The sequence below is a fragment of the Piliocolobus tephrosceles genome, chromosome 1 (genome assembly GCF_002776525.5).
Source record: "Piliocolobus tephrosceles isolate RC106 chromosome 1, ASM277652v3, whole genome shotgun sequence".
In the NCBI taxonomy this organism is placed as follows: Eukaryota; Metazoa; Chordata; class Mammalia; order Primates; family Cercopithecidae; genus Piliocolobus; species Piliocolobus tephrosceles.
In genome coordinates, this window is record NC_045434.1 from 83,083,904 (window position 1) to 83,108,140 (window position 24,237).

The window sequence follows — 24,237 nt, forward strand, 5'->3', positions numbered from 1 at the left end:
GGAAAATTCGGGATGGAAGAAGAGCATATGATCATCATCATTACCACCATCATAATTACTAACACTTACTGTGCCCTTACTATGTGCCATGCAGGGTTGAAAATACTCACACATACTAACCCATTTAGTCCTCACAACAACCCTATGACAGAGGGTTCAGTTACTTGCCCAAGACTATACTGCTAGCAGATGCAAATCCAGGACTTCATTTACTTGCCCAAGACTATACGGCTAGCTGATGCAAATCCAGGCCGTTTGGCTCTAGAGTTACACTAATTAACCATGATGCTGTTAGATGATGGATTGTCATCTCTGACATAGATGAGGTATTTAACTGTTGGTTATGGCTTCTCTACCTAAATACATAAAAAACAGTTAAGAGGCTGAAGAATAGCTGGAAGATGTTACAGGTGGCCCTGGTAAGTATAAATAAAGCCAGTGAAAAATTGAGGGTCCACAGCATTTAATTTAAAGCCTGTCTTAATAGAGGAAATACTGAAAATATCTTGGCATGCTTAGTTTAGAGACACTCATATTCTTTTATAGATAAACCACATGCTGCTGCCGCCTTTTTTTTTTTTCTTTTTTTTACTTTTTAAATGGTTTTATTTTATGTACAAATAATGAACATATGTTGTACCCACAAATTCTACTTTCCAAAAACAGGAGCTTTTTAAAAGAAAACCACATAATAACTTTTCAAAGGCGCTGGGATTCCTCTGCTTCTAGATCATTGCTGGGCTAGAAAAATAAAGTTTGTTCTACCAGGAATCACAAGTTAGAACTGAATATTCTCCAAAGTGGAAATTCTAGAGTGTAGTGTCACTCCAGGCAAAGATTATTCAGTTCTCATCCCCAACATCCACAACTACCTATCAAAAGGGTCAAAACAGTCCAGCATAATTTAGGCTTCATCAAACAATGTCAGTATGCTCTTCTAAGATGCAAATAAACCAAAACAGGAAATAACAAAATTAAAATAATATCTGACACTGCCATACAAATTGTTAGTTCCTTCTTGTATCCCTCCCTTCTATAACATTAACAAAGGAAATATTTTACTGCAAAGAATATTTTATTTTATACATCACTAGCCATGAATTTTTGCCATTAGTTACTATACAAATGCTGCCTAGTGCCATTATCCAAATGGCATAACCATTTTACATCCACAATTCACTTCTATAGTTATAAGAAGAATTTTCTTGATTTACTTAAGTACATCTATCAGTGAAGATTTAACACTGAGATGCAATCTAACATCCGTATTATCTGATGTTAAGTAGATGGCAATGTAGGAAAGATGTATTTTAATCGCTTTTCATTTAAGTGACCTTATGTAAAAAATAAAATAATTTAGCAGTTCCAAGTATCCAAAGGGCATTTTCAAATGTGCACAAAAGAAATGGTTACAGAGATTTTTAAGGAGCATCTTCCATGTCCACATCCTCTTGTAACTGCTGTACCATTTTCTCTTCCAACTGCTTCCCTTTGCCTGCAAGAGGGGCTCGGATAAGATGGATGTTTTGCTTGACTTCTTTGATATCCTGAACTTTCTATAGCTCTTTATTTTTCTTCAATCTGTTCATTATAAATTTAGCTTGGCATTTCTGTTTGATCTCTTCAACTCTCTTCATTGCATCAACAGTCTTATTCCATAGCTCTTGCTGGTATTTGATAGGTTCATTTCTACGTTTTTCAAATTCAAATGAATTATCCACTGTAAGCTCTTTGCCAGCTGCTTTCCAGAATGCTTTGGTCCACCTAACTTTGTGAGGATTGCGCTTCTTTTTAAAGTTTTTATGACATTTAGATTTGCAAAATCTGAACACCTTGCAATCGTTGCGGACGAACATCATGCCGTGTCCAGGGTAGATGGGCCCCGAACAGAAATAACACTTCTCGATTCGCTTGTTGAACTTGCGTGGGACCCCACCAAACAAACGCCAAGCTTGAGAGGAAGTCCTTTATTTTATTTTATTTTTTTCGAGACGGAGTTTCACTCTGTCACCCATGCTGGAGTGCAGTGGTGTGATCTCAGCTCACTGCAACCTCCACCCCCCAGGTTTAAGCGATTCTCCTGCCTCAGCCTCCCAAGTAGCTGGGATTACAGGCACCTGCCACCATGCCTGGCTAATCTATATTTTTAGTAGAGATGGTTTCACCATGTTGGCCAGACTGGTTTCAAACCCCTGACCTCAAGTGATCCACCTGCCTCGGTCTCCCAAAGTGCTGGGATTACAGACATGAGCCACCACGGCCAGCAACCACTTATGTGACCAACTTAACAGAGACTTCACAGCCATCTATTAATAGATAACAAAGCAAAGCCTCACAAACTCCTGCATACAGCACAACACTGGATCCACCTAGGACAATCTCCCCCAAAAAAGAACTGCATTCATAGTCTTTCTCCAAAGTCGAATGAGGCCCTGGGTGAGTTTGAGGCTAGCACTAAATCTTTTTCTGAGGAACTACCCAGAAATAATGAGAAGAAATCAATGGACTCTCAACTTCTCTGGTTTAACCTATAAGCCATGCCACCCCTACAACCTCAGACTTACTTCCCACAGTGTTCTACGGGTGTTAAATCACTGCCTCCTTGTACCCACAGCTCCCTCTTGAAGAACCGTCAGTCCTTGAGTCTCAAAGCCCTTGCTGAGTAAGCAATAGTTGCAGCCTCCAAATCTTGTACGAAGGACCATAAATGGATATCTGACATAGACCGGGCCAACAAGATTCTCTGTCCTGGGAAGTTGCAACTGGGTCTCACAGATTCCAGTCAGTCTCTGTCAGATGCATGGAAACATAGACCAAATAAATTCTGGGATAGACTTGCATATGCCAAAGCAGACAGTGACAACTTGCAGAGAGTAAGAATGAAGCAGAGACACAAGCTGAGAGAAGCAGAGACAAGAAACAGAGAGCACAACCAAGCAACCTCAGTTCCTGCTTCCAATCTCTAGGTTCTGCAAGTGAACCCCAAAACCTTCTAATACGTTCCTTTTTTCTTTTTTTTTGAGATGTAGTTTTGCTCTTGTTGCCCAGGCCGGAGTACAATGGCACGATCTTGGCTCACCGCAACCTCTGCCTCCTGGGTTCAAGCGATTCTCCTGCCTCAGCCTCCCAAGTAGCTGGGATTACAGGCATGTGCCACCATGCCTGGCTAATTTTTTGTATTTTTTGTATTTTTAATAGAGACAGGGTTTCACCGTATTAGCCAGGATGGTCTCCATCTCCCAACTTCAGGTGATCTGCCCGCCTCCGCCTCCCAAAGTGCTAGGATTACAGGCGTGAGCCACCACGCCCAGCCTGCTCATTTCTTATTTTTATTCTATTTTTTTTCCCATTTCTCATTTTAAAACATAAGCCATATAATAAGCTTACTTTTGCTGCTCCAACCGAAGCCTCTCTTCTTCTATCCGTCTCCTTTCTTCTTCCTCCCGTCGAAGCCTTTCCTCTTCTTCTCTCCTACGTTTCTCTTCCTCCTGTTGCAGACGTTCTCTTTCTTCCTCTTCACGCCGCCTTCGCTCCTCTTCCTCCTTCCTACAAGGCAAAGGATAGAGAATGAACACTATACATTGAATCCTGTTTAAATATAAAACTTTAGTTCCCAGTGAAAACTGACATGACCTTTTTAGAGAACAATGTGGATATACACATCAAAATTAAAAATACACACACTTTACTAGCAGAAACTTATAGGGAATCATTCTCACAATATACAAATCACCTCAAGAATAATTCCTGTTGCACAGCAACAGAAATGTGTCCATCATAAGACACTACTTAAAGCATTATGATATTCCCATACCCTGAAGGATCCCCTCTAATACAGGCTCACAGCACTAAAAGCTTTTCCTTCATAATACCTGCTGTCATTGTAATTAAATTTGTGTGATACATTTAGCAATAGATCTGCCTTACCCATTAAAGTAGATGCTTCATAGGGAAAGAGACTGCCTATCTCAGACCACTACATCCTCAGGGCTTAGCACAGTGCTAGAAAGAACAAGCATTTGACAAACGTGTATAGAAGTAAAAAATCCACCCTGAAACACCGCAGAGCCAAAGGACAGAAATACATGCCTAATCTGTACAGACATTTAACATATTTGCTTAATGAAAAAAAAAAAAAAAAGATGAATACAAAGGAAAAGATCTGGAAGGATATACCCTAAATTTATCAGTTATTATCTATGCAAAGGAGAGTGGAATTAAAAAAAATGTGGGAAAAAAGATTTTTTTCAGTTTGTGTTTCATATACTGCCATAAATGAAAATCTTTATATCGAATATATTTGTGTATTATTTCTGAAATTAAAAATTTTTTTAAGCCTTTAATTTAAAAAAGAATGGCTAACCTCTCAGTGCGGCCCTTGCCCAGCTTTCACCCATCCCACAAGACCCTTCCAAAAAGAATAGATCCTATTATGCTAGGAAGGGACATCTTCAGGGTCTGAGAGTGGTATGGTGTCCAGGCAGGCTGCAGACAGGATGAAAGGTAAGATTTCTAAGGAGTATCAGATAAAACACCATTTCTTGGTTCTACCACGAGAACTGTCTGGGCTACCTCACCTTTCTCCCCTCTAACTCCTATAAGTGATTAACAACTACCTGAGCCACAGCCAAGGCTCAAAATAAAGCAATAACATGACCTACTTTTTTTTTTCTGAGATAGGGTCTCAACTCTGTCACCCAGACTGGAATGCAGAGGCACGTTCTTGGCTCACTGCAACCTCTGCCTCCCAGGCTCAAACGATCTTCCCACCTTAGCCTCCTGAGTAACTGGAACTATAGGAACCTGCAACCACACCTGGCTAATTTTTATGTTTTTTTTGTAGAGATGGGGTTTTGCCATGTGGCCCAGGCTGGTCCTGAACTCTTGGACTCAAGTGATCTGCCTGCGTCGGCCTCCCAAAGTGCTGAGATTACAGATGTGAGCCACCACAGGCGTGAGCCACTGCACCCAGCCATGACCTACTTTTAATGTGTCACAACTGGTACAGGGCAAGAAGGTTCACAAGCCAGAGCTTAAGCTTCAGGATAGGTGAAGTCTACTCTTCAACACTTTAAAATAATTCTATATGGACTTTATTCCATGACAAAAGTATATTTTTAAAAAGAAAATGCAGCTCTATATGTTGAGTAGTAACTTTTGACAATGCTTAAGAGAAATATGCATATATATCATTAAAATAAGAACTTAAAAAGCAATAGATACTTATTCTACAGACATTATAGCGATACCTGATTGATCCAACATCACTACACAAAGGACTATAGGACATAAATCAATTTTCCAGTTAAAGAAATCTCATTCTATTCTCCTAAGAACCAAAACCCCTCCTTTAGATTAAAAAAACTTTCTTTGGATAAATATTTTCTGAAAATGTAATTAAGCCATTTCCTATTATCTTAAACAGGAATAAATCATATCTAATGTTCCATCTCTTGATGACTCAGGGGTTACAGCTATAAACATAAAAATTATACATCATACTACTGTAATGGAGAAGTTTACCTTCATATTATATGACCCCTGAATGCCAAGCTTTTATAAGTCTCATGTCTATTTTTCATGCTTTCTATTATGTCCCTCATTATCAAGCTATTTTCTCTTCTAATCTGTTATTTTTAATCCAGGTTAAGGTAGGAAACCAGAGAATCAATTGTTTTTAAAGAATAACATCGGCTGGGCAAGGTGGCTCACGCCTGTAATCCCAGCACTTTGGGAGGTCGAGGCAGTGGATCACCTGAGGTCAGGAGTTTGAGACCAGCGTGGCCAACATAGTGAAATCTCATCTCTACTAAAAACACAAAAATCAGCTGGGTTGGTGGCAGGCACCTGTAATCCCAGCTACTCAAGAGGCTGAAGCAGGAGAACTGCTTGAACCCAGGAGGCAGAGGATCATTTCACTGCACTCTAGCCTGAGCAATAGCAACGGAGCAAGACTCCGTCTAAAGAAAAAAAAGTATAACATAACCTGAAGAAAAATTGGTTTTGTAGCATCATTTTCATCACTTAAAATTTTAGGTAGTCAAAACTGTTGAAAATATAGCTACTAGATAAATAAGGTGTAACTATAATTCTAATTCACAACTACAACGGAGAATCCCATAAACATAAACAGCACATCTAGTAGCTCCTCCTCCAAAACCTGAAAATAATCAATAAGCCAGCTGGAAGCCAAAGCCAACATGAATGTCTATATAACGTAGCATAGTTGCAAACAATGAAATGGAGCATGAGTACTCTAGAAGCTCAAGGGAGACTGCAACAAAGGGTATGTCAGACCAGAGGATAGGGAGGAGGGAGTGGTTGAGTTGATGGTGGGGCTTATTCAGAAACTTAGTGTAATAAAACAAAAGGAAGGCCATGATGGATGGGAGGTTTCTTTTAAAGGCACAGCCAGTAGGAAGCAGTTCTCCCTCCCCCCAAAACTCATAATATAAATAGCTGCTCACATCAGGAAGTTTGAACAATTGCCACAAGAAATGGGGATGCAAGGAAAGCAAAACACCTAATCTAGAACTAGAACAGACACTCCATAAAACAAAAGCATGAGTACACTGGGCTGCGCAGCAGTAAAGTATTCCATGCCCTCAAACTTCACCTTTTTTTTTCTTGCTCTTCCTTCTCTATTTTGTGGGATGCAACGTACGTTGAAAAGAGATGGCAACACCTATTTAAGAGCTTGACAAACTCCACCATGGCATCCTCTTTAGACATGTTTCCCAGGGCTGCCCATTCTCTCCTGTAAGGAATAACAAGAAAAGTTACCTCCCCTTCTTAGTAGAAAGAGAACTTTTAAATTTAAACTAAATATGAATAATTCTCAATTGTAACTAAAACGAAGAATGATTCTACTGTAAGCAAAAGGCTCAAAACCAAGTTTTAACAAGTACGTATTGATTTACTAAACTAGATATGCCACATACAATCCAAACAACTGCATTGCTTATGATTCCCATATAGCAAAAGGGTATCAATTTTTTTTTTTTGAGACAGGATCTCACTTTGTTGCCCAGACTGGAATGCAATGGCGTGATCTTGGCTCACCAAAACCTCTGTCTCCCAGGCTCAAGCGATTCTCCTGCTTCAGTCTCCCGAGTAGCTGGAATTACAGGCGTGTACTACTACTGCCGGCTAATTTTTTTATTTTTAGTAGAGATGAGGTTTTACTATGTTGGCCAGGCTGGTCTTGAACTCCTGACCTCAAATGGTCCACCCACATTGGACTCCCAAAGTGCTGGGATTACAGGCGTGAACTGCTGTACCTGGCCTACTTTTCTTATGTAATATTTGAATCTTAATTAAACAAAAATACTCAATATATTTTTTGTCACAATTTTTTTATGCCTCAATAACGGAATCAATTCTACGTATTTTAAACGGCTACTTTTAATATTATTTGGGAAGAATCAAATGAACCTCTACTTGTCTTATGTTAATAATCAGATGAATACAGTTCTTCCACAATATTTAGCCATAAACATCTCTAAACTAAAAACAGATAAATATCTGAAGACTCCAGAAGCTGCAAGCAAAAATGTTAAGTTCTTATTTAAAGCTAATGAACCAGCTATTCACGTCTTAACCAATACACATTGTACCCTTTGCCAACATTATTCTCATTAAATTCACTACACAGAAAAACACTGTTACCTCCTGTCATTCCCCAGCACATCAAAGAATCCAACCTCAGGACATGTGTCTGGATTATACGGGCCCATAAGAACCTGCTTATGCAGTGCCACAAGCTTCAATTTTTCTTCATAAGTTGAATGAAATGCTTTGCCATCTTTTTCTGTAAGAAACACAAAGAAAACAATTAGCACTGGCAAAATACATAATTTTCAGCATTATATACTAAAGTTTTACTACAAAGTATGTCACAAACTGCCTGTAATAGACACAAACACTATTATAGTGAAATTTTTATTTCAATTACTTTTTAAAACTGTTTTTATTTTTAGACAGAGTCTCACTCTGTTGTCCAGGCTGGAGTGCAATGGTGTGATGACGGCTCACTGCAGCCTTGACCTCCTGGACTCAAATGATCCTCCCACCTCAGCCCCCCAAGTAGCTGGACTATATGTGCGTGTCACCAAACATGTCTTTTTGCAGAGACGGGGGCTGCCCAGGCTGGTCTCGAACTCTTGGGCTCAAGCAAGCCTCTCGTCTCAGCCTCCTTTTCAAAAGTGCTGGGATTTCAGCCAGCATGCCCAGCCCAATTACTACATTTTATTAATAACAGAACCTAAGACAGAAATCCTGTATGATGGGGTTTTTTTGTTTTTGTTTTTTTTGAGACAAGGTCTCACTCTATTGCCCAGGCTGGAATGCATGATCACAGCTCACTGCAGCCTCAAACTGCTGAGCTTAAGTGATCCTCCCACCTCAGCTACCCAATTACCTGGGACTACAGGAGCATGCGCCATCATACCTGGAAAATGTTTTTATTTTTGTAGAGACAAGGTCTCGCTATGTTGCCCAGGCTGGTCTCAAACTCCTGAGCTCAAGTGATTTTTCCGCCTCAGTCCCCCAAAGAGACGGCATTACAGGTGTGAACCACCATGCCTATCCTGAATTATGTTGTAAAAATAAGCCAACTATCAATATTTATGCTAGCCGGGCCCGGTGGCTCAAGCCTGTAATCCCAGCACTTTGGGAGGCCGAGACGGGCGGATCACGAGGTCAGGAGATCGAGACCATCCTGGCTAACACGGTGAAACCCCGTCTCTACTAAAAAATACAAAAAACTAGCCGGGTGAGGTGGCGGGCGCCCGTATTCCCAGCTACTCCGGAGGCTGAGGCAGGAGAATGGCATAAACCCGGGAGGCGGAGCTTGCGGTGAGCTGAGATCCGGCCACTGCACTCCAGCCTGGGCGACAGAGCGAGACTCTGTCTCAAAAAAAAAAAAAAAAAAAAAAAATTTATGCTAAAGCTGCTACAGAAAAACCCATCTGTCAAGCTGCAGTCAGGTTGCAGCCTTGATCTCCCAGGCTTAAGCAATCCTTCTGCCTCAGCCTCCCAAGAAGCTGGGACTACAGGCACATGCCACTACATCTGGTTAATTTTTTATTTTTTGCAGAGACAATGTCTTACAATGTTGCCCAGACTGGTCTTGAACCCTGGGCTCAAGCAATCCTCCTGCCTCAGCCTGCCAAAGTGCTAGGATTACAGGTGTGAGCCACCATGTCCAGGCCAACAATCGGTTTTTAAAATAGCTTTTAAAAATAATTTTTAGCCAAAAGAGAAAAGAAACACTTAAAATAATTTTATATTAGTCCCTTTTAACATGATCACGCATAAGAGATTACATACACTTTGAAAGGCTGTATTCAAAAATGTACCCATCCCACTGAGGCAGTACAATGTGGTGGAAAAGGCTTTGGAATTGGATGGCTTGAGTTTAAATCTCATCTGAGACACTTCCTAGCTATGTGACCATTCAACCTCTCAGTTTATTCATCAATAAAGAGAGGGTTACACTTCAGAAGTTGCTACCTCAGAGGCAATAGGATTATTATTATTATTATTATTTTTGAGACGGAGTCTCACTCAGTCGCCCAGGCTGGAGTGCAATGGTGCAATCTCGGCTCACTGCAAGCTCCACCTCCCGGGTTCACATCATTCTCCTGCCTCAGCCTCCTGAGTAGCTGGGACTACAGGCGCCGGCCACTACACCCGGCTAATTTTTGTATTTTTAGTAGAGAGGGGGTTTCACCATGTTAGCCAGGATGGTCTCGATCTCCTGACCTCGTGATCTGCCCGTCTCGGCCTCCCAAAGTGCTGGGATTACAGGCGTGAGCCACCGCAACCGGCAAACAGGATTATTATTATTAATAACTATTAATGCTTTTCTTTCCTTCACCTGATTGACTCTGGTAAGTTTCCATATAGGCAATGAAGAGTGCGACCAGTTTGACCTATAAAGACTAACTGCTACCAACATTTAAAAGCTGTATGAAATTAGGTTCTAGTAATGGGAAATACTCAGAGAACAGTTCTGCTTCTTTGATAAATGGCAGCATTAACTATTGGTTGATTCCAACGATAAGAGACTACCAAATTTAAAGAAAACGGGGAGGGGGCTTTAAAGTAGTATATGCTACCTATATGTCTCATTCATGTACATAGTGATGAAATAAAATCACTAATGAGTGAGAAGAATATGAGTTAAAGAACAACAGGAAACTCAGAGAAGAAAAAATATAGAAGCTGCCAATAAATATCCAAAACGATATTCAACCCCACTAGTCAAGAAAAACAAATTAAAAGCATTAGATAGCAAGACCCCCACCTCTCATCAGATAAACAAAAAAGTCAGATAACATCTAAAGTTATTAAGATCCTACAAGTAAGTACCCATTCTCATATATGAATGCTGAAAGTATAAACTGTTATAGTTACCTTGAAGGGCAATTTGGCAATACACATTAGTCCCTACCTTATTCCCCAGTGGATGCTTAAAACTGCAGATAATATTGAATCCTATATATATTACGTTTTTCCTATATGTACATACCTGTAGTTTATAAATTAGATACAATAAGAGATTAACAATAAAATATAACAATTATATAACAATATACAACAAGTTATGTGAATGTGGGATCTCTCTCTCTCAAAATATCTGACTGTACTCTACTCACCTATTTTCAGACCTTGATTAACCCTGGGTATCTGAAACCAGGGAAAGCAAAACCATGGACAGGGAGAGACATCTATATTTCAAAATTATAAATGTGTATGCCCTATGATCCAGTCATTCCAGTTCTCATTACATATGCTTGACAAGCACTCCCAAATATACAGAAGGAGGCAGATACAAGGACATTCATTGCAGCATTGTTTTCTTGTGACTGGAAGTAAAAGGTTATCAATAAGAGAAAGTCAAAACAATGTGGTACAGTCATGCTCTGCATAATGGCATTTCAGTAAAAGACAAATTGTTTATATGACTGTAGTCTCATAAGATAATAATGGAGCCGAAATTTTCCTATGGCCTAGTGGTGTGGTAGCCACCATAACACGGTGCGACACATAACTCAAGTATTTACGGTGACGCTGGTGTAAACAAACCTACTGTGCCGCCAGCTGTATAAAAGTATACAGCACATATAACACAATACGTGATGACATTAATCATCAAATACTTAACAAGTACATTAATCACCAAAAGTTTTCTTACACTACGACACAGTGATTATTAGAGAAATGCAGCCCAGAACAACTTCCTTCTCACTTTTTTTTTGAGACGGAGTTTCGCTCTGTTGCCCAGGCTGGAGTGCAGTGACTGGCACAATCTCACTGCACAAACTCACTGCAGCTTCCATCTTCTGGGTTCAAGTGATTCTCCTGCCTCAGCCTCCCGAGTAGCTGGGACTACAGGTATGTGCCACCGCACTCAGCTAGTTTTTATATTTTTAGCAGAGATGGGGTTTCACCATGTTGGCCAGGCTCATCTCCAACTTCCAACCTCAGGTGATCCACCCACCTCAGCCTCCCAAAGTATTGGGATTACAGGCGTGAGCCACTGCACCCACCCCCTTCTCACTTTTAACAAATGGTGATAATCTGAAAAATAGCTCCAGCTCCTGATCTTAGCCTTGTGATTTAGAGAGTTTTTGTTTTTTAAAACAAAAAAAAAGGCATTAAGCAGCCAGGCATAGTGGCTCACACCTGTAATCCCAGCACTTTGGGAGGCCAAGGCAAGTGGATCACCTGAGGTTAGGAGTTTGAGATCAGTCTGGCCAACATGGCAAAACCCTCTCTCTACTAAAAATACAAAAACTAGCTGGGTGTGGTGGTGCAGCACATCTGTAATCCCAGCTACTCAGGAGGCTGAGGCAAGAGAATCATTTGAATGAGACGGAGGTTGCAGTGAGCTAAGATCATGCCACTGCACTCCAGTCTAAGCAACAGAGTGAGATTCCATCTCAAAAAAAAAAAAAAAAAAAAAAGGCCGGGCGCGGTGGCTCAAGCCTGTAATCCCAGCACTTTGGGAGGCTGAGAAGGGCGGATCACGAAGTCAGGAGATCGAGACCATCCTGGCTAACACGGTGAAACCCCGTCTCTACTAAAAAATACAAAAAACTAGCCAGGCAAGTGGCGGGCGCCTGTAGTCCCAGCTACTCAGGAGGCTGAGGCAGGAGAATGGCGTAAACCCAGGAGGCGGAGCTTGCAGTGAGTTGAGATCCGGCCACTGCACTCCAGCCTGGGCGACAGAGTGAGACTCCATCTCAAAAAAATAAAATAAAATAAAATAAAAGACATTAACCAATGTCATTTTATCTTGAGCCTATAAAAGAACATATTCTGCCAATGATTCAAGAAAAAAAGATGTGGTGGGCCTGAGAGTGCATTTTTCCTTTCTTTTTTTAAGAATAAATTCAATTAAGTGTTTTTATCTAAATACATGTCAGTAAAGATAAAATCACATGGAAACTATGCACCTGAAGACTACTTTTCTGATTAGTCATGCAAAATAGCAATTTCGAATATATGCACACAAAATTATTTTTTTGCCACAGGAAGGTGATTTGAAGTAATAGATGGGGCAAGCAGATATGAAAAAATTTTTTTGAGATCTGTGACTATTGCTATAAAGTTATCTGTAAAATACTGCTATGTTGGTTTTCTACTAATGGAGGGAGGGTTCATTTCCTACCAGATGATAAATTTGCTTCTGAGACAGGTTCTCACTCTGTCGCCCAGGCTGGAGGGCAGTGGCACGATCACAGCTCACTGTAGCCTTGAACTCCTGGGCTCAAGGGATTCTATCACCTCAGCCTCCTGAGTAGCTGGAACTATCAGTCAGTGCCACTATGCCCAGTTAATTTTTATTTTTGTAGAGAGAGGGTTTTGTCATGTTGCCCAGGCTGGTCTCAAGCTCCTGGCCTCAAGTAATCAATTGTCTTAGCCTTCCAAAGTGCTGGGATTATAGACATGAGCCACCATGCCTGGCCAACTTGCTTCTTTATTTCAAGCATTTGATAATGTGAACTAGGTGCAGGGGCTTTGAGGGATGGTAAGTAAACACTTTTTTTTTTTTTGAGACAGAGTCTCGCTCTGTCACCCAGGCTGGAGTGCGGCAGCACAATCTCGGCTCACTGCAACCTCCATCTCCCAATTTCAAGTGACTCTTCTGCCTCAGCCTCCCTAGTAGCTGGAATTACAGGCATGCACCACCACATCCGGCTAATTTTTGCATTTAGTACAGACGAGGTTTCACCATGTTGGCCAGGCTGGTCTTGAACTCCTGACCTCAGATGATCTGCCCGCCTCGGCCTCCCAAAGTGCTGGGATTACAGGTGTGAGCCACCGTGCCTGGTCGAGTTTCAGTACTTTTGGATGTTATTTTAACATCTGCCCTTTTTATACCTGACAGAATTTAAAATATAGTGCAAATTTAAAAAGTGTTTTTATTTATTTATTTTGAGATGGAGTCTTGCTCTTTCACCCACGATGGAGCACACTGGCGTGATTTCGGCTCACTGCAACTTCTGCCTCCTGGGTTCAAGCGATTCTTGTGCCTCAGCCTCCTGAGTAGCTGGGACTACACGTGTGTGCCACTATGCCCAGCTAAATTTTGTATTTTTCATAGAGATGGGGTTTCACCATGTTGGGTTGGCCAGGCTGGTCCTGAACTCCTGACCTCAGGTGATCTGCCTGCCTTGGCTTCCCAAAATGCTGGGATTACAGACGTGAGCCACCGTGCCTGGCCAATAAATGTATTTTTAGAAAGAGGAATATGTGGCCAGACACAGTGGCTCACACCTGTAATCCTGGCGCTCTGGGAGGCTGGGGCGGGTAGATCACCTGAGTCAGGAGTTTGAGACCAGCCTGACTAACATGGTGAAACCCCATCTCTACTGAAAATACAAAAATTAGCCGGGCATGGTGGCACATGCCTGTAATCCCAGCTACTTGGGAGGCTAAGGCAGGAGAGTCGCTTGAACCTGGGAGGCAGAGGTTGCAGCGAGCCAAGATTGTGCCATTGTACTCCAGCCTGGGCAACAAGAGCAAAACTCCATCTCAAAAAAAAAAAAAAAAAAAAAAGAGGAATACGTTTTCAGTATTAGTTCTGGTCAGGCAGTCAAACAGATTCGTTGACCTCTGTGAACGTCAGTGCTTAAGCCTATGTTTTTGTTCACAGGCCCTCATCAAAAAACATGCCCAGCAAATCTCACAAAAGAAATTGACTTTATGGGTCAACTACTATGAGAATGAACAAAACAGTATATCCATTCTTGTGAACTGTCCTGGCATTCTTATTTACTCTTTTATGCACTTACTAGTTTTAAGAATTGCTATGTTGCCAGCTGCAGTGGCATGCACCTATAGTCCCACCTATTCGGGACACTGAGACAGGAGGGATCATTTGAATCCACAAGTTAGAATCCAGCCTGGGCAATCCATTGAGATTCTGACTCTGAAGAAAATAAAAATAATTGCTCTATAATCCTTTCTTTAAATCTTACTACTAAATCTCCAAATTAACAATTTTTCTATATGAGAGCCAAATTTGTCTCAAAAAAAAAAATCAAGAAAACAAACAGCCAGGTGTGGTGGCTCACGCCTGTAATCCCGACACTTTGGGAGGTTGAAGTGGGAGGATCACTTGAGTCCAGGAGTTTGAGATCAACCTGAGCAACACTGCAAGACCCCACCTCTACAAAAAAACTAAAAAACAGCTGGGTGTGGTGGCATGTGCCTGAAGTCCAGGCTTCTCTGGAGGCTCAGGATTGCTTGAGCCTGAAGGTCGAGGCTCCAATAAACCATGAAAGCACCACTGAACTCCAGTCTGGGTGACAGATGAAGACCCTGTCTAAATAACAAACAAGCAAACAAACAAACCCAGCTGAGACTGGTGGCTCATGCCTATAATCCTGGCACTTTGGAAAGCTAGGGCAGGTAGAGTGCTTGAGCCCAGGAGTTTGGGACTAACCTGCGAAACACGGTGAAACCCTGTCTCCACACACACAAAAAACCCAAAAATTAGCTGGGCATGGTGGCGTGTACCACAGTCCCCGCTACTAGGGTGGCCAAGACGAGAGGATCCCTTGATCCTAGGGGTTGAGGCTGTGGTGAGCCATGATGGTGCCACTGTACTCCAGCCTGGGTGACAGAGTGAGACCCTGTCTCAAAACGAAACAATGTTAATACTAAAAATTATTTTTGAAAGACTGTATTTACAAATTAATTTTATTTTATGTATTCATTTTTTATTTCCCCAAATTTTCAGTAAGCATATGTACTTTGTAATCAAACACACATACACATTATCTTTTTTAATACACATTTTTAAAGTCAAAGCAATGTATTTTCAGCCTTTGGGATTGGGTTAAGAGATTATTCTCCCAAGGAACATACAAAACCCAGGAGGCTGTGCTAATCCCAACCAGTTTTGGTATAGCATAGTTCACACAGTACTGAAATCCTAAGCTTAAAAAAAAACCCACAGAAAAATAAAAATCCTTCATAATCTATATTGTTAGGCAGACTACTAGTATTACACAAAAAGTTACTTCTCTCTTACTCTTCAGGTGGCTCTGGTTGACACATGACAAGAGTTTAGTCTTTTAAATCAGATGAGAATAATTTTCTTCTTCTTTTTTTTTTCTGAGACAGTCTCATGTCACCCAGACTGGAGTACAGTGGGACGATCTCAATTCACTGCAACTTCTGCCTCCCAGGTTCAAGTAATTCTCCTGCCTCAGCCTCCCCAGTAGCTGAGATTACAGAAGTGCACTTACCACACCTAGCTATTTTTTTTTAATTTTTAGTACAGATGGGGTTTCACCAATGTTGACCAGGCTAGTCTCAAACTCCTGACATCAGGTGATCCACCTGCCTCAGAATCCCAAAGTGCTGGGATTACAGCATGAGCCACCACACCCGGCCAAGAATAATTTTCTTCTAAATTATTTCTGGTACCGTAAACGTTAAATGTAGTTAGCAGGAAAGTAATAACTCCACTAACTGCACTGACACAAAAAGCCTTGTAGAAACTCAAAAATCTTTAACCAGGGCCCTATTTCTAAAGGAAAGTTCTATTTCAGTCCTCCCAGAAGGGAATGCAGGCATCATCCTCAGCTCTTGCACTCATTAATTATTATTATTACAAAGTTATTTAATTCAATCAATTTTGGAATTCTGCTTTCCATGGCAAACAAAAGCAAACACAAATCCTGCTTAGAAAAGAAAACATGCAGATAAACCTTCAGTTAAACATGATAGATTGAACACACACAATTACCCCTGATCCTTAATGAAATCCCACTAAAAGGAATAAGGAAGCCAATTTAGAGAACCCTGGAAAGGGCTGGGTGTGGTGGCTCATGCCTGTAATCCCAGCACTTTGGGAGGCCAGGGCGGGTGGATCACCTGAGGTCAGGAGTTCGAGATCAGCCTGACTAGCGTGGTGAAACCCAGTCTCTACTAAAAATGCAAAAATTAGCCAGGAGTGGTGGCGCATGCCTATAATCCTAGCTACTTGGGAGGCTGAGGCAGGAGAATTGCCTGAACCCGGGAGGCAGAAGTTGCAGTGAGCCAAGATCGTGCTACTGTACTCCAGCCTAGGCAACAGGAGCGAAACTCTGTCTTGAAGGGCGGAAAAAAAAAAGAGAACCCTGGAAAGGTTCACAAATTAAAGGCATCAGGTTCTTTAAAAGCTGAAGTCTAGATGAAAACAGGAATCTGGTTTAAAGTCCATATAAGATGTAAGGAGCCACCCTCCTCCCTCCCATTGCGTTTGCCAACCCCAAGCAGGCAGATGGCTACCCTGCTCCTACTCAGTAGAGGGCTGGATATTTACTACAGAAAATGAATCAGGGGGCCGGGCGCAGTGGCTCAAGCCTGTAATCCCAGCACTTTGGGAGGCCAAGACGGGCGGATCACAAGGTCAGGAGATCGAGACCATCCTGGCGAACACGGTGAAACCCTGTCTCTCCTAAAAATACAAAAATTAGCTGGGTACGGTGGCGGGCGCCTGTAGTCCCAGCTACTCGGGAGGCTGAGGCAGGAGAATGGCGTAAACCCGGGAAGTGGAGCTTGCAGTGAGCCGAGATCTGGCCACTGCACTCCAGCCTGGGCGACAGAGCAAGATTCCGTCTCAAAAAAGAAAAAAAAAAAGTTAATCAGGGATGCTCCAGATGTTAGGACACTTGGCTTAGAGTATGCTATTAGACAGATAAATGAAATGTTTCCTCAGTAAATGGTAAGTACCTCCCACTCATCCCCACTTCTCCTGCCTAGTTTCTGAATGTTGGCAACCAGGTTCATATATCCCATGCAGGAGACAGGAGTATTTTCTTGAAAAACTGGCTCCAAATAAAGACCTACAGACACTGATTTGAAAGATGCTGACATTTGAGGGTTCTTCTACAAAACTTCTGTCTCATCACCTTAGAAAAAAGGTTTCTACTTTAATGTTACAGTTAGGTGTTCTGTACCTTATCCTTTAACATGAAATACTCAAGGATCACCAGACATTTGAGGAAAGCTTCCAACATGGAAACAAAAAAAACTAAAATAAATTTTAACAGTGAAATAACATTCAAAGTTTATATTCAACATCCTCAGAAACAGAAGCTAATGCATCTATGAAGCAAAACAAGATACTTAAAAAAAAAAAAAAAAAAAAGACAATTCAGAGAAAAAAGAACTCTTGGAAATTAAAAATGTAAAAACAAACCAACACACAAAAATTTAAAAATCTAGAAGATGGAGCTGAGGATATTTCCTAGAAAACAAAGCAAAATATAAACATGAAAAACAGGGAAGAAGAGATAAGAGAATTAGAAGTTTAATCCAAAAGATCGATTATCTATTAACAGTACCAAAAGGTGAAAACAGAGAAAATTACCAAAGACATATGGCTGGGCGCAGAGGCTCACGCCTGTAATCCCAGCACTTTGGGAGGCCGAGGCAGGTGCATCACCAGAGGTTGGGAGTTCGAGACCAGCCTGATTAACATGGAGAAACCCCATCTCTACAAAATTAGCCAGGCATGGTGGCACATGCCAGTAATCCCAGCTACTTGGGAGGCTGAGGCAGGAGAATCGCTTGAACCTGGAAGGCGGAGGTTGCGGTAAGCCGAGATCGCACCATTGCACTCCAGCATGGGCAACAAGAGCAAAACTCCGTTTCAAAAAAAAAGAAAGAAAGAAAGAAAGAATACAAGAAAATTTCCCTGAAATGAAGGGCCCAAGTTTCTAAACTGAAAAGACTATCAAGTATTCAGCAAAATCACTGAAAACAAACAAGGAGACAATATTTCTCTAATTTTTTAACATGGAGATAAAACAGGAGATCCTACATACTTCTAGAAAGAAAAACTGGTCACATACACAAGACAAAGAATTAGAATGACTATAGACTTCTTAAGAATATGAATACTGCTGAGTGCGGTGGCTCACGCCTGTAATCCCAGCACTTTGGGAGGCCAAGGAGGGTAGATCACGATGTCAGGAGTTCAAGACCAGCCTGGCCAAGATGGTGAAACCCCATCTCTACTAAAAATACAAAAATTAGCTGGGTGTGGTGGTGGGTGCCTATAATCCCAGCTACTTGGGAGGCTGAGGCAGAGAACTGTTTGAACCGGGAGGCGGAGGTTGCAGTGAGCTGAGATCATGCCACTGCACTTCAGCCTGGGTGACAGAGTCAGACTCCATCTCAAAAAAAAAAAAAAAAAAAGGAATACTGAATGCTAGAAAACAATGAACGGGAAGTTGGGTATAGTGGCTCAGGCCTGTAATCCTATAACTTTGGGAGGCTGAGGCAGGCAGATTACCTGAGGTCAGGAATTCGAGACCAGCCTGACCAACATGATGAAACCCTGTCTACCCCTACTACTAAAAATAAAAAAAAAATTAGCTGGGCATGGCGGCAGTCACCTGTAATCCCAGCTACTCAGGAGGCTGACAGGAGAATCGCTTGAACCCAGGAGGCGGAGGAGGTTGTAGTGAGCCGAGATCACCACTGAACTCCAGCCTGGCATGAGACTCCATCTCAAAAAAACAAAGAAAAAGAAAAAAGAAAAGAATGAATGGAATAATGCCTTCAAAATTCCAGAGGGAAACTATTTCCAATCTAGACTTTTATGCCCAATCAAATAAATCAAAAGTGACAGTAAAACACATTTTTGGAAAGGCATGGTCTCAGGTACTCTTTTCACAAGAAGATACTAAGGGGTGTGCATTTCCAAAGTAATGGAATAAAAACAACAACAAAGGAAAATAAGTGATTCAGGGGAAACAGAATCCAACACCATAGGAAAAGGTGAAGGTAATCTCCAGGATGACAACTGGGCAGCCGACTTAACTAAGTCTTACCACAAACACTAAGACTGGTTCAAGAATTTAAGGACATTTAAGACAGATGTCTTTACAAAAAGGTCTGCACAAGAACAAAAATGTAATTAAAGTGCATGATCTGTTTCAGCAAAGAATAACATAAAAACAAAGAGCAGACAACAATTTTACCACAATACAAAAGTAGGAGTCTGAGAAGAGGAAAGGAGAAAGAGAGATACAGACATACGTGTTAGAATTTTTTTTTTTTTTTTTTAAATTAAAGCAGCAGTAGGAAAATGGAAGCAAATACCAGAAGAAACAGTTAAAACAATGGAAAGCAGCTGCCTCTGGGGAGAGGACCTAGGAAATGGGAAAAACACCAGAAAACAGGATGACTATTTTTCATTATAAATATTGTAGTACAATTTCACCTTTTCAATTACTCTGGTTTCCATTTTTAATAAAAAGGTAAAACGAATAAACTCATGCACAATTTCAGTAATCAGTTCATAAGCTACTATGACACAAGTGGTGGGCAGAACCATGGCTCCTCAAAGATGTTTAACTTCTGGAAACTATGAATATGTTAGGTTACTTGCAAAGGCAGAATTAAGGTTGCAGTTGACCTTTTCCTGAACTACTCATGTGGGCCCAATGTAATCATAAGGGTCCTTATAAATGGAAGGGGAGAAAGAGTCAGAGATTTGAAGAAGCTATGGTGGCTCTGAAGATGGAGGAAGGGGCATAAACAAAAGCTTACGGCTGGGCGCGGTGGCTCACACCTGTAATCCCAGCACTTCGGGAGGCTGAGGTGGGCGGATCATGAGGTCAGGAGTTCAAGACCACCCTGGCCAATATGGTGAAACCCTGTCTCTACTAAAAACACAAAAATTAGATGGGCGTGGTGGCATGTGTCTGTATTCCCAGCTATTCGGGGGGCTGAGGCAGGAGTATTGCTTGAACTGGGACCGGGAGGCGGAGGTTGCAGTGACCCGAGATCGCACCAATGCACTCCAGCCTGGGCTATGGAGCGAGACTCTGTCTCAAAAAAAAAAAAAAAAAAAGCTTGCAGGTGCTCCCTGGAAGCACGTGGAAAAGACAAGGAAACAATTCTCCTCTAGAGCCTCCAGAAGAAACAAAGCCCTGCCGACACCCTGATTTTACCCCAACAGGACCTATCTCTAAGTGTGTGTGTGGTTTTTTGTTCGCTTTGCTTGTGGTCATATTTATTACTACAATTTTTTACACCTTCTTTAACAACAGTTGTGATCCTGGTGGTCTTCGGCAAGAGGGCACTCAGAAAAGCACGATCTAACTTTTGGTATTATGAGTGAATGAGACATTACTATCATAAAAACTGCAACCATATGAATATGAAAAATAAAACATACATGAAGAAAAAAATGCCTCAAGTTCTGTACATATAATACTGACTCACAATCAAATGAGCTAAATTATAAGGCTAATTATAAAGTTTATCTCATCCATGACTGTCAATGAGATATTTTAATATTTCTTCTCAGTAAATTAAAAAATATATATTTGTTAGTAGATAAATTGTTAGAAATTGTTTATTAACTGCTTTCGAAGAAACATGTCCAGCAACTTCGAGGAAAAAATGCACATTCTTTTTAATCACATACAATCAAACATAATTGATAATGTACTGAAGATTACATTCAGCTGTGAATAATAGGCAACACCAACAATATTCCTGATATGAGGAAAGTGCTTATTCTCACATTAAAGTACTGGGTGAAACCAGTCACTGCACAATGCGGCAGAGGAACAAATTCCCATGTAGCGGGATTTTTTTTTGTTGAGATGGAGTCTTGCTTTGTCGCTTGAACTGGAACTGGTTCAAGTAGTCCCAGTTGATGCTGGAGTGCAGTCGTGCCATCTCAGCTCACTGCAAGCTCCACCTCCCAGGTTCACACCATTCTCCTGCCTCAGTCTCCCGAGTAGCTGGGACTACAGGTGGCCACCACTCCCAGCATTTTTTTTTTTTTTAGTAGAGACGGGGTTTCACCGTGTTAGCCAGGATAGTCTCGATCTCCTGACCTTGTGATCCGCCTGCCTCGGACTCCCAAAGTGCTGGGTTTACAGGCTTGAGCCACCGTGCCCAGCCCCATGTAGCTGTTTTTGACAGTACCATTGTAGCTGTCATCTTGAATCAGGAACAGTCAATACCAGTATGAACAGAGGAGTTTACTATACAAATCAGATCTTCTATCAATTTAATCCATAGACTAGGAGAGTCAGATCATCAGAGGATATTCCCAACCATGAGAGTCTGAATTGGTTGTCTGGTACACACGTCAGGGCTTGCAGGAAAATCTTAAGTGCAGATGGATTTTTAGCAAGAGTTGTTTTAAGCCACAAATTTTTTTTTTTAAGACGGGGTCTTGCTCTGTAACATAGGCTGGAGTGTAGTGGCACGATCTTGCTCACTGCAACCTCTGCCCCCTAGGTTCATTTGATTCTCCCACCCCAGTCTCCTGAGTAGCTCGGGCTACAGGTACAAGCTACCAATGCCTGGCTAATTTTTGTGTTTTTTTGCAGAGATGGGGTTTCCCCATATTGCCCAGGCTGGTCTCGAACTCCTGAGCTCAGTGATCCACCTGCCTCAACCTCCCAAAGTGCTGGGATTACAGGAGTGAGCCACTACACCCAGCCCAAGCCAATAAATTTGTGTTAATTTGTTACAAGGGCAATAGGAAACTAACATGATATATAAAACACATTTTTCAGGCAATTAAAAACAGATAATGGGATCTACATTATGTTCTTACTAAACTTACAAGTATTTAACTTTTCAGTTCAAATAGGACAGCATAATTTGATACCAAGTCCAAAGCTCTGAAAGATTACAATTAAGTCCCTCCCACCTGAAATTAAGTATACAAAAGACTATTAGGCTCACACTTCAACTGCTATTTTATAGGATAAATAATATTTTTTCTCTTCTCTCTGGAGGAAAAGGAATGTACCAAATTATTTCAGTGTCCCTTCTAGCCTTCATTTAATGAAAAGGCCATAAAATCTACAGCGTGGAAGGGATGTTAAAGGTAGGTGATTGAATTGCAAACTAAAGCTCAAATCCTCTCTACAATATCCACCCAGCAAATGCTAACTTATGCTTGAATGCTTGAATACTTCCTGGTAAAGAGAACTCACTGTCCCAAAGCAGTCTAATCCATCTCTGAATAGCTGTGATTCTTAGCTCTTTATTCTGAGGTGGTATCTCTCAGCTCCATCCACAGGGTTTATTTCCTGTCCTCAGCATTAACTAAAACACATCTAACTAATCAGACCTCAAGAAAGTCACAAAATACCTACTGTGTTTGCCCTGAGTTCTCTATTCTCTTGGCTAAACATTCTCAGCTTAATCATACCTCAAATTTAAATTTAATTCCCAGCTCTGCTATTAAGTATATAACATGGACAAGTTATTTAATCTTTTGAAATCTGTTTTGCTATCAATAAAATAAAGACAATACTGCTCCTTAGGGTTCATGTGAGGGCTAGAAATGTGTCCCAAAATTTTGGTATAGTGCCTGCATAGAGCAGACACTGACTAAACAGCAGCCATTATGATAATAATGGCAGGGATTTGAATTCCCACTAGATACAAGTTGCTCTCTTCTGAATGAGCTCCATTTTGTTTTTAACCCTAAAGGATGATGCCTCAACCAAGCAGTATCCAGGGCTTGAGGTGTACTCCTTGGTGCAGAGGACAGCAGGACTATCTCTCTCTTTCCCTCATCCTAGATACCATATTTCCATCAAAGCAGCCTAAGATCAAATCTGTTTTATTTAATGGCCATATCACACTGTCACCTCATAGAGAATACACTTTGATTAAAATCCATCTTTTAGAAATATTAAAACTGGGCCAGGCGTGGTGGTTCATGCCTATAATCCCAGCACTTTGAGAGGCCGGGTGGGCGGATCACTGAGGCTGGGAGTTCGAGACCAGCCTGACCAACATGGAGAAACCCCATCTCTACTAAAAATACAAAAATTAGCCAGGCATGGTGGTGCATGCCTGTAATCCTAGCTACTTGGGAAGCTGAGGCAGGAGAATCGCTTGAACCTGGGAGGCGGAGATTGCAGTGAGCCGAGATCATGGCACTGCACTCTAGCTTGGGCAACAAGAGTGAAACTCCGTATCCAAATTAAAAAAAAAAACACCTAAAACTGAAAAACCGACTGGGTGCAGTGGCTCACACCTGTAATCCCAGCATTTTGGGAGGCCGAGGCAGGCAGTTCACCTGAGGCTGACAGTGCGAGACCAGCCTGACTAACATGGAGAAACTCCATCTCTACTAAAAATACAAAATTAGCCGGGCATGGTGGTGCATGCCTGTAAACCCAGCCACTCGGGAGGCTAAGGCAGGAGAATCGCTTGAACCCGGGAGGCAGAGGTTGCGGTGAGCCAAGATTAGGCAATTGCACTCCAGCCTGGGCAACTAGAGTGAAACATCGTCTTAAAAACAAAAACAAAAAAACCTGAAAAACCACATCTTCCTCATGTCGGATTGAGAAAAAAAAAATCTCGATTGACAAATTCTTATACTACCTATAAGAAAGGATAATATGGCGGGCGCCGTGGCTCACACTTGTAATCCCAGCACTTTGGGAGGCCGAGGTGGGCAGATCACAAGGTCAGGAGTTCAAGACCAGTCTAGTTAACATAGTGAAACCCTGTCTCTACTAAAAATACAAAGATTAGCTGGGTGGCGTGGCATGTGCCTGTAGTCCCAGCTACTCGGGAGGCTGAGGCAGGAGAATCGTCTGAACCCAGGAGGCGGAGGTTGCAGTGAGCCAAGACAGGGCCATTGCACTCCAGCGTGGGCAACAGAGCAAGACTCTGTCTTTTAAAAAAAAAAAAAAAAAAGGCCAGGCGCGGTGGCTCAAGCCTGTAATC

The 24,237-nt window shown here is 41.6% G+C and overlaps 1 protein-coding gene and 1 pseudogene across 2 annotated transcripts in view; both read right to left on the minus strand.

Annotated features, from left to right (window-relative positions):
- The window catches only part of ACBD3 (acyl-CoA binding domain containing 3), a 47,218-nt gene that overhangs the window by 15,430 nt on the left and 7,551 nt on the right, over nucleotides 1-24,237 (minus strand). The window contains exons 2-4 of the mRNA XM_023203630.2: nucleotides 7,669-7,810; nucleotides 6,617-6,757; nucleotides 3,388-3,546 (exon numbers count right to left, since the gene is read on the minus strand). Of these exons, the coding sequence (XP_023059398.1) occupies nucleotides 3,388-3,546; nucleotides 6,617-6,757; nucleotides 7,669-7,810 (442 nt within the window). The remainder of the gene's footprint in view (nucleotides 1-3,387; nucleotides 3,547-6,616; nucleotides 6,758-7,668; nucleotides 7,811-24,237) is intronic.
- On the minus strand, nucleotides 583-1,958 carry LOC111537074 (annotated as a pseudogene). The gene has a single exon (XR_004228888.1). The product of XR_004228888.1 is annotated as a probable ribosome biogenesis protein RLP24 pseudogene (transcript).